The 11,996-nt window shown below is 35.9% G+C and overlaps 1 protein-coding gene across 1 annotated transcript; it reads right to left on the bottom strand.

The window, feature by feature from the left end:
- Nucleotides 1-1,133: 1,133 nt before the first annotated feature.
- Nucleotides 1,134-4,327, bottom strand: LOC104223074 (glucan endo-1,3-beta-glucosidase 1). Its single transcript, XM_009774421.2, has 4 exons — nucleotides 4,032-4,327; nucleotides 2,670-3,950; nucleotides 1,699-1,726; nucleotides 1,134-1,548 (listed from the first exon to the last, which is right to left on the bottom strand). The coding sequence occupies exons 1-4, from the start codon at nucleotides 4,117-4,119 to the stop codon at nucleotides 1,374-1,376; spliced, it is 1,572 nt and encodes a 523-aa protein (XP_009772723.1). The 5' UTR covers nucleotides 4,120-4,327; the 3' UTR covers nucleotides 1,134-1,373.
- Nucleotides 4,328-11,996: the final 7,669 nt, after the last annotated feature.

Consider the following 11,996-nt stretch of genomic DNA (forward strand, 5'->3'; position numbering starts at 1 on the left):
ACATTAGGAGACATGGAGTTAGGTCAAATATTTATTTACCAAATATTAAACATAAGTTATTTATGCAAAAACTGTGGCAAATTCTCTACATTTAAAAACTGCATACACATAAAACATTCAACTTCGAATTTGTTTTGGTACAAATGTCATATTTTCATATTCAGTCATCCCTTATTTTTACTGCTCCTTTTATTACATGAATCCACCCCTTCCCCTCTCCCCCCACACCAAGTAACATTATTAAACAATGTACAACTACTATAATTAACCATTATACCAAAGGTAATATGTAATATAAAATTAATCCGTGCAACTTACTGTTAGTTAAATCTAAGTCAATTTAAAAAAAGGTCTTCAGTGGAACATCACTTCTTATTTATTTATTATTATAATTATTATGTCAAGAGGATATAGCGATGGTATAAAATTATCAGAGGAGTAAGCATGATTCTTGCTTCTTCTTTGAAGTCACAATATCAAGGGTATACAGCCAATGCATCCTACCTACACTCTACATACGGGGGCTACCCCCCCAGTAGATTTGACAATTTTGATAAATTGAAAGGCCAACAGGTACCAATATTAAATAAACTGTCAATATACATTAAATCCAAATCTCTAGCCAGTAAGTTGTAGTATCTGAGAGTGACCCCAGACTATAAGTACAAAGCAAGCCTCACCACCACATGTGGGCTCTTCCATTATTTCCCGATCACTTCAACCTAAAGACTTAAATAAACCATAAATATTAATCATGCAAAAACTTTCCCACATAAAGGAAAATGTATAAACAAATAAAGAGCTACTACTGGTCCTGTTAGTTTCAGAACTAAAGTAGGTGCTTTATAGTAAAAAAGTATTCTAATTTTGAGCCAAAAGAAGATCTGTTTTTTGTTCTGGTTTCCAATAAACAAAAGAGAACCAGAGGACTGTTCTTTATACATAAAATAAAAAATAGGAAAAAAAAACCTCTTTACTTCTTTATTCTCTTTTTTATATATTTCTTTATCTATTTTTTCAATTCTTTGACTACCCAAAAATAGTATTGCAGCAAACTAAAAATATTTAACTTATTTTGATCTATTAAAATTTTCAATTGTTCAACTGTTTTTCAAAACTAAAATCTACACACATTGGCTTCCACTTCTCTTGCTTGAGGTCTTTTTTATCATTAGGAAACAGAGCTTCCAAGAATCTCATTAAATACAACTTAGGTACAACTTTTCTACAAAAAGGTACACCAAAGAATCCCTTACATGTGATCCTCCCCAAAAAATAATCATCCACAGAATAAACACTCCTCTGCAAAGCATTACTGCCCTCCACAATGAACTACTTTTTTATTAAACAAAGAAAAAACTTCTGCTAAAGAACTAACTTAATTGTACCTGAATCAATGAATAATAAAACAAACACAAGGCAACACCAAATAAAACATGCACATTCTTGTCCAATATACTTGTCTCTGCTCCAATAAATCTTATTGTGTTTGATCCACTTGCTTGTGTTGCATTCACCACCTGATTTGTTTTATTGCTTACCGTCTTGCTGCAATTTTTATTAATTTATAGCTTGTAAATAAAAGTTCCAAACCAAGAAATTGGAAAACTACTATGCTTTTACAGATATTTAGCATAGGGAAATGAGAAAGACAAGGACAAATGGAATGGAAAAGAAAAGGACCAAAAATATGCTCACCTTCCTGGAAATATACAGCTCCCGTGACCTGCAATATTCCCCACAAAGGAAAGACATAAGTTCAGAGTTTCAGCTAATAATTTAGAATAGACTTCACTAAAAACATGAAACAAGTGGAGCCATAGACTTGCTGGCTAAGGATATAAACAACAAGATGTAAGTTCTCTATTCCAACTAAAGGCTTAAAAAGCCAAACATAGGCTGGTTCAGTTTAACTCTAAAAAAAGACATGCATTCTTGTGGTTATATATCCAAGTTGGCGCCACGGCTCCATTCTATTATTAATATGTTCCTTTTTCTTTTTTCTAATAATTGTAGTGCATGGGCTAATTTATGTGCACGGCGACTATTTCACGAGGCATATGTACCGCTTTGCTCCGCACCAAAGGCTTAGACAAAATGGAAGAAATCATCTAGCATTTTTTGTCTTTGATGGGATTTGATCCCTGGTCCCTATGATTTTCACCCACTTCATTGATCGTTAAGTCAATGCAATATCCCATGCAAGTATCCTCCTATTTTATATAATGAATATTCAGTACACTTCAATTTGTGCGTCCACTAAAAATGGAACAATAACTATGAAAAAAACTGAAAATCCTGTACCCAAACTTTTTCCCACCATCCAATTTTGAATGAGGCACTTGTGGCTCTATATCCAAGTGGGCACCAAAGATCCATTGTGGGTCTGGAAAGCACTAGCTCAAGAATTATTTTGCAGAATGCGACATTTGTGATTACAGTGTCAAGGTATCAACCTAAAAAGGCCATCAAACTTTCTGTTGTTGATAGTTCATCAAATAGTTTACACCATAATGTTGAACATAACATAGTAGGGGACAAAATGCTTAAATCACCTAACAAAAAGATAACTTCAAGATTTCATTTCTAAGCATTGGACTAATCTTTTCTTGAAATTACAAGAAAAAAGAATATACTCCATATAGATACTAAGCGTATGATAGACTTACTTGGATCAGATGTGGTGATCATAGCCACTCCCTTGAAGTCACAAGAACCAGGAGATGTCCCTGACTTCTGATAATAGCTATCAAATGCATATGAAGCATGATTCTTCACATCATTAGGCTGATAACAGCTCTCCCCTGGCTGAATTTCTGAGCAATTTGCCCTCCCCGGTCCACAAGCCCAATCCAAAGCAGCTTGCAATGTCCTCTTATCGACCCCATCCATCGCTATGCAATACGTTTGATTAGTGGTGTCATTAGCCAAGAATGTACCACTTCCAGACACATGAAGCAAGTAAACGGGCGTCGAATTCCCATGAAACAGCCCCCAATTTGCCTCGGACACAGGGGGTGACCTCAAATCCTCATTGAACAACTCATAAATGTACACACTAGAAGTTATTTCCGGATGCAACGGTGTACCACTACGATCAATTATATGCTTAATTAAATTGGAGTTATAAGTATCAGCATTGTCAATTGTAGCATAAGGCTCTTTAGAATCCCCCTTCGAAGGCCACCCTGATTCAGTAACAAGAACTACCACATCTGTAACATTGAGATTTTTCATGGAAAAATATACTGAATCAATCATAGCATCAAGCACATTGGTGTAATGAAGCAAAGTATTAGGATCCACCATCTCTTTAGAAGGTGTCAAGGGCTTAAAAAGAGAGTTGTCTATTGGAACAACCCCTTTATTCTGCATAAAAACATAGTAAGGGTACAAATTCATCATCAAAGGTGACTGTGTTCTTGAACAAAACTGCAATAATTGAGAAAGAACTGAGCTCATGGACTGATTGAAAAAAGCTTGGGAAGGTGGAAAAGGATCAAGAATAATGGAAGCAGAATTTGGGGTCGAAATCTTGATTTGGGTATGTAAATTAGCAGCCACTAAAGCACTATAAAGTGACTCAATTGCTGGCATAAGCAAAGGAGCTGAACTTGGTACAGTGGTCAAGAGTTCATCTCCAACTGCAATTGCTGTGATAAGAGTTTCAGGGTAATAAGCTGCTACATTGCGCCCAATCCAGGCAGCTGCAGTAGTATTAGAAGAACCAATAGCAAGAATTTGGTTATTAGGTACACTAATAATGACTCTGATTTTGGTCTTGGCTAATGCTTTGAGCATATCAGGATCAGCATCAAAAAGCCTTATATGTGTTATCTTCTGTAATTGCAGAAAAGCAACCAAGTCTGAAGGTGATAGAAAATTGGAAACATCTGTACCTATGTTCACTCCCACATATGGTTCATCTTTATCTTGCTGCACTTTTATTTCTGCAACACATTCAGACGCCATATTCATAAGACAAACATAAAAACCAAGAAACCTTAAAAAAAGAAAAAAACATGTGTTACCTGGTAGAAGACTGGAAATTGATGTGGAGAAGCAGCAGCAAAAGACAACAAGAAAGAAGAAAAGAGGGAGCTTTTTAGTATTTGCCATTAAAGAGAAGCTTGAGGTATTCTTGTATCATCTTCTGTTTCAGGGTCAGGTAAGGATTGCATTATCTTTGGGAAATTTTTGTAAATAGTAAGGTGGGTTTTGACTTAGCAAGATCTATAAATTTGGAGTAAGGCATAAGAAGAAAGCATTAATAATTCTTGAAAATTAAATGCACTTTAAGGAAGCTTTGGTGGCATTATTTTATTTTACCTTAATGCTAGAACAATGTTGGATTTGATGTTATGTGGGGGCGAAATGACAATAATGACCTTGTGAACCGACAGGAAAATTGGAGGAAAGATTAAAAGAAGTGACAAGTCTCTGCAATTTTTGGAGCACTTTCTTTTCTCCATGATGAGTTTGGTACAAAAGTTGGATTGTTGGAACAATATTAGGGGTCGTTTGGTTGAAAGGTGAGAAAAATAATTTCAGCATAAATTTTACATAAAATAATAAAGTTTTTAGTTGAATTTTTTTTAGAAAAGTAGTTATCACAAGTCACATATTAGTGAGCTACATTTAGTAGGCTGAATAGTATAATTTTCATATAACAAATGAAGCATTTAGTCTGATGTATTCAATAATATCAATTATATTAAAATTCATATACTATCTTATGCAGCATAGAATTTAAGTAAGAATACATGTATCAACAATGTGAAAATAAAAGTACAAGTGTTTTTAGAGTAAATAATTCCTATTAATATTTCGTGTATTATTATTTGAGATATGATAATTTTTATATAATTATTAATTACATAATAATTCATTCTTTATTACTTAGCGAATGTGTGAACCAAATAGTTCTTAGAACCTATTTGAAAAGCCACTTAAGAATTGTACTGGGGTATAATTGGGTGTAATTACATAGTTTGACATGTTTGTCTGGCCAAGTAATTACTTGGTCAACATGTAATTGAGTGTAATTGGAGAGGTGTAATTACACTCTTCAATTCTCAAAGTGGAGGTGAGAATTGGTGGTAATTACACTGTGTAATTACAAGGTTACCTTTTAAGTTTTTTCCTTTTTGTTTTTATTTTAATTTATTTTCTTTATTTCCATTATTTTTATTTTTTATTTTTTATTTTAATTTCTTTTTATATTTTAAAATACATCTTTTTTGTACATTATCTATCTTTTATTGCTCTACCTTTACTTCTTATGATTCCATGTAATTGCCCGTATATTTTATTTTCTATTCGTTTTATTTTTTTCATTTAGCGTAATTGCGTTATTATTTTAATATTTGAACCTACACCTCCTAATATTAGAAATAATGCGTCATTAACAAACTTGGCATATAATGAGTGATGCCATTAAAGTAGAATTTCGTTGTTGAATGAGGTTATAAACTTATTATGTTTCCTAATCTTAAGTGGTATTAGAACTTATTTTTATGATGTTGTCAAAGTATTTTTTTCTAAAATTTTAAAATTGTGTTGTATTTATGGTTCCAATTTAGTTGTTTTAATAGCATTGGCTTGTTATTTCACATTGCATGTTATTTATTTTTTAGTTAGAATTGATAGATTAGTTTTGTCAAAACATTAGCATAATGTTATGATATTATATGTAATATTAATTTATTTTATCAAATATGCATTCCATGATGTTCTTACAAAACATATGTTTTATAATTGATTAATATTATTAATTTAGAAAATATATCAATTATTTTTACAATATTAGTTATAAATATATGATTACTAATTAGTGTATATTCAAGAAAAAATATGCATGTTAAATACCAAATCTAATGTCATTTATACTTATAAAAATTATTTATAGGTACGTATTTATTATATTAACTTTTAAGTTTTGAAAATTATTTCATTTAAAATTTAATATAACTGTGTAATTACACTTGTGTAATCAAATAGTACTCTTGTAATTATACTGTAATTATATTATAATAAACAAACAAATCATCGTAATTACCATGCCATATAATTATTAGGTTGTATAATTATACTAACTCTAATTTTAAGTGGCTTTCCAAACAGACCCTATGTGTAAAATAATTGTGAATGTCAAATGCTTGAACTTAGAAGTAAAGACAAGACTTTTACTGAACTCTAGGCTACTTCTTGAATTCCTGGGATGCTTCTCAAATTCCAGGCTGGCTATCAGAGACCTGACTTTTCCCTTGTGTAATGACTGAAGTAACCCCAGCAAACTGTCTTCAGTTCATTTGAAGGGAAAGGTGAAAAAAGAAAGAAAAAGTGAAAAAGGTTGAAAATAAAACAAGTGGACGGAGAGGCATGCGTGGCTGACGCAAGAAAGAAACCTAAGACAAGTCGAGACCTAATTTTATTGAGGCTATTTGAGAAAGAAACGTTTGTTGGACCTTTATTTACAGCCCTTGTGTTTTAAATTAAATTTAGGAAAAAGAAAGAAAAGAGCTTAATTTCATTGAAGGATTGAGTCCATTTTAGTTACACTATAGCGAAACTTTCATAATTACTATGTTTTAGTGATTATTAGCTAGTTATAGCTACCATTTACTATATTACTTCCTATAGTTATGTTTTCAAGTTTTTTAGAGTGTATTCGATGTATTTAAGCTATTATATTCATGAATATAGTAGCTTTTCTAGGCGAGAAACAGGGGATTACAGCTAGACAAATTTTTATATTCGATTGTATTCACGGCGTGAAACAAGAGATTACAGCTAGACAAATTATTCTATTCGACTATATTCACGATATATATTTATGAATACAGTAACGTAAATAGCGCAATTCATGGTCTATTCAGTTGCTTTTAAACGAAAAGTGAATCAATTAAAATAATAGATTCCTAATATAACTCAACAAACTCAATTATAACACACAAAATTTGTATTTCCAGTTATAAATAAGATTCTTAACCGAAAAACACTCCAAAAACATAGCAATCTTCTGAGAAAATATGTTGAATATTTGTCCCAGCCAATAAATACAACAAAAACAAAGCAATTCAAATACATATATACATATGAATATATAAATTATATTAATTAAAAAAATATATAAATACATTCATAGAATACAACGAGACAATGAATACAGTGAAATACATGGAATACAACAAGATACATTAAAATATAATGGAAAAAAGGACAATGAATACAATGAAATAGATGGAAATACAACGAGATATCACTACAAGAAATCACCCTTATTGTGGCGACTAAAGTCGCCACAAAACCCCTAGGAGTCGCTGCTAAAAGGTATTAGTGGCAACTTTTGTATTGCCACAAGGAAAACCGTAACTGAAGGTTATTTGTGGTGATGTTTTGTAGTCGCCACTGACAGAACATATTTTGTGGAGACATAGTTGCCACAAAAGGTTGGAAAAAACGCTACAAAAAATTATTCCATAAGAACAAATATTAGATGGGTCGCCACTATAAATGTCCTTTAGTAGCGACAAAAATTGCCACAAAAAAATTTATGTTCAGTGGCAAGTTTATGTCGCCACTATAAATGTTCTTTAGTAGCGACTAAAGTTGCCACAAAAAATATTTATGTTCAGTGGCAAGATTATGTCTCCACTATAAATGTCATTTAGTAGCGACTTAAGTGGCCACAAAAGTTTTAACCATGAAAGACACAATATTTTCTGTAGCGACTAAAGTCGCTGCAAAAGAAATTTACATTCTGTGGCAACTTAAATATCGCAACAGTTAATAAATTTTTGACAAAACTACGTCACCACTAAAAATTATTTTCTCAGCAATTATAACGACCAAAATGTCACGATCCGGATTTTCCATCCCCGGGAGTCGTGATGACGCCTACTAATGTGAGCTAGGCAAGCCAAACCTTTAACTACTTACCCTGCTCCTTTTAACAAATGTAAGGCGATAACAGGAAAACAACAGAACTTTAAATAATTAAGCAGAAGATAAGAATTAAATTTCTGAAATCTACGTCTATTACAATTACTTAAGTTTCACCCACCCAAAACCTGGTGTCATAGTATCACAGACGGTCTAAGATTTACTACATACAAAGTTTGAAGAAATAATAATACACTGTTTCTGAATAAAAGGAAAATGAAACAGGAAATAGGGATAGAGGGAGACGCCGGGGCCTGCGGACGCCTGCAGGTCTACCTTAGATCTCCACGTGGACTGAAGGTAGCCTCCACACTACGGTCCGAAAGCTGCTCTGGGATCTGCACACAGTATAGAGCGTAGTATCAGCACAACCGACCCCATATGCTGGTAAGTGTCTAGCCTAACCTCGGCGAAGTAGTGACGAGGCTGGGACCAGACTACCAAATAAACCTGTGCAGTTCAAATATAGACAGCGGAAAAGAAATACAGAAATAACCAGTCAATACGGGAGGGGGAACATGCTGTGGGGGAGATAACAGTTCCGAATAGAAAGGCATTAAGTAAGGAAAGAATCAATATAACTCGGATATCAACAAAGAATCAGAAATCAACAAATGCACAACATTACCCTTCGTGCTTTTACTCTCGTCCTCACCAAAGCAGTTATATAATAAAAGTGTGCACGGCATCACCTTTCGTGCTTTTCCTCTCTTTCCTCACCATATAATCAATAAAATCAGCACAGAATGGTACATCGTGCGGCACAACATCATCCTAAGTGCTTTACACTCTTTCCTCACAATAATACACGACATCACCCTTCGTGCTTTACACTCTTTCCTCACAAAACAAATAATACACGACATCACCCTTCGTGTTTTAACTCTCTTCCTCACCCAACCAACAATCACAAACAATAGGGCAAGGAAATAAAGAAAATTTGCAATAAGAATCCCGGCAAGGGAGCAACAAGTCAACAATAGCCCGGCAAGGGTGACAACATAATGATCTCTTCTCTTTCTCACTTTTACTTCACAATTCACTTCACAACTCGAGCCAATGCTCTAGAGGTTCAATTATCACTTATATCTTCACAATTTATTTCACAACTCGAGCCAATGCTCTAAAAGTTCAATTGTCACTTATACTTTCACAATTCGTTATACAACTTGAGCCAACGCTCCTCAATGTTCATAAGTCACAATTCTTCCACAAACTTTATACAACAATTAGAAACCATCACCAAGGCATGAAAGATACAACAAAGTCACGTTAATCACAATATAAAGACTCACGGGCATGCTAGACACCAACATATAGATACTCGTCACCATGCCTATACGTCGTCCTCAACAATTACCACATAGCAAGTAATATTCAACTCCTAATCCCGCAAGCTAAGGTTAGACCAAACACTTACCTTGATTCCACGAACACAATTCACGATTCAATTATAGCTTTACCCCTTGATTCTACCACCAATTCGCTTGTATCTAGTCACAAGTTACTTAATTACATCAATAAATGCTAAATGAATCAATTCTAATACTTGGAAATAAGTTTTCTAAAGTTTTTCCTAAAAAGTCAAAATCGCCCCCGGGCCCACATGGTCAAAACCCGAGGTTCGAACCAAAACCCGATTACCCATTCCCCCACGAACCCAAATATATGATTTGTTTTGAAAGACCTCAAATCGAGGTCCAAATTCCCAATTTTTGAAAAACCTAGGTTCCACACAAAGCACCCAATTTCCCCCCCATGAAAATCATTGATTTTGAGTTGAAATCACTTACCAACGTTTTGGAGAAGAAGGGTTGTTTGAAAAATTGCCTCTTATGTTTATGAGGTTTTGAAAAATGAAAATAACTGAAAATCCCGTCTATTTATACCTCTCTCAGACCCCTTGTGCGGACCGCACAAAATGGTCTGCGGCCGCATAGCCCTTCCTGAGGATACTGCAGTCTAGTGCCCCTGTGCGGACCGCACAAAGTCGAATGCGGCCGTACAACAGCGCCCCTGTGCGGACCGCACAAAGTTGACTGCGGCTGCACAACCCTCCACCGCGCACCGTACAAGGTCGACCGCGGACTGCACTGGCGGGTTCAGAGACTCGCAACTTCTGGTTTTAAGCCTAAAACACCCGGAACCTACCCGAAACTCACCCGAGCCCTCGGAACTCCAAACCAAGTGTGCATACTAACTCAAAAACATCATATGGACCTACTCGTGCGATCACATCATCAAAATAACATGAAAAATCATGAATTAAACCTCAAAACTCAACATTTTCATCAAGAACTCTCAAAGTTCACAACTCTTCAACCGGAAGTCCAACTCACGTCAAATAAACTCCGTTTTTCCAACAAATTTCACAGTTATCTTTCAAATTCTATAATAAGTTTGTACTGGGCTCTAGAACCAAAATACGGGCCTGATAACAATAGTTTCAAACATTAATTCTTTTCTTCATTTCTTAGATAATTCAGTAAAACAATTTCTTTCAAAAATTGATTTCTAAGGCTTGGGACCTCAAAATTCATCTCCGGGCATACGCCCAAGTCCCATATTTTACTGCGAACCTCTCGGAATCGTCAAAATACAGATCCAAGTCCGTTTGCTCAAAATGTTGACCAAAGTTAACCATAATCAAATTTTTAACTCTAAAGATTTCTATTTCTCATATTTTCACATAGAAGGCTTTCCGGATATAGGTCCGGATCATGCACGTAAATCAAGGTGGGGTAATAAGGAGGTTTTTAGGCCTTGGAACACTGAATTCACTTGCAACACAAGTGATGACCCAAAAAGGTCATCACATCCTCCACCTCTAAAACAATTGTTCGTCCTCGAACGGACATAAGAAGGAAGTACCTAAGTCGGAAAAAAGATGGGGATAACGGCTCTGCATATCGGACTCGGACTCCCAGGTCGATGCCTCAGCGGGCTGACCTCTCCACTGAACATGGACAGAAGGAAAACTCTTCGATCTCAACTGACGAACCTACCGGTCTAGAATAGCTACCGGCTCCTCTTCATAAGACAAGTCCTTGTCTAACTGGATAGTGCTGAAATCTAACACGTGGGATAGATCGTCGTGATACTTCTGAAGCATGGACACATGAAACACTAGATGCACGACTAACAAGCTCGGCGGCAATGCAAGTCTATAAGCCACCTCTCCCACTCGATCAAGAATCTCAAACGGGCCAATGAACCTAGGGCTAAGCTTACCCTTCTTCCTGAATCGCATTACGCCCTTCATAGGCGACACTCGAAGCAATACCCGCTCACTTACCATGAATGCCAAATCACGAACCTTGCGGTCGGCTTAACTCTTTTGCCTGGACTGAGCTGCACGAAGCCTATCCTGAATAATCCTAACCTTGTCTAAAGCCTCTTGAACCAGATCCGTACCCAACAACCTAGCCTCTCCCGTCTCTAACCATCCAACCGGAGACCGACACCGCCTACCATATAAAGCCTCATAAGGAGCCATCCGAATACTCGACTGGTAGATGTTGTTGTAGGCAAACTCTACTAAAGGCAAAAATTGATCCCACGAGCCTCCAAAGTCAATGACACAAGCTCGGAGCATATCCTCCAAAATCTGAATAGTCCGCTCGGACTGCCCATCCGTCTGAGGATGAAACGCTGTGCTCAACTCAACCGGTGTGCCCAACTCTCGCTGAACTGCTTTCCAGAAGCGCAAGGTAAACTGCGTACCTCGGTCCAAAATGATAGACACGGGCACACCATGAAGACGAACAATCTCCCGGATATAGATCTTAGCTAACTTCTCGGAAGAATAAGAGACTTCCACAGGAATGAAATGCGCTGACTTGGTCAGCCTATCAACAATGACTCATATTGCGTCGAACTTCCTCCGATTCTACGGGAGGCCAACAATGAAATCCATAGTGATCCGCTCCCACTTCCACTCGGGAAGATCAAACCTCTAAAACAAGCCACCAGGCCATGCTCATACTTAACCTGCTGACAATTCAAACACTGAGCCACATATGCAACGATATCCTTATTCATTCTCCGCCACC

This window comes from Nicotiana sylvestris, chromosome 2 (genome assembly GCF_000393655.2).
Source record: "Nicotiana sylvestris chromosome 2, ASM39365v2, whole genome shotgun sequence".
NCBI classification, from domain to species: domain Eukaryota; kingdom Viridiplantae; phylum Streptophyta; class Magnoliopsida; order Solanales; family Solanaceae; genus Nicotiana; species Nicotiana sylvestris.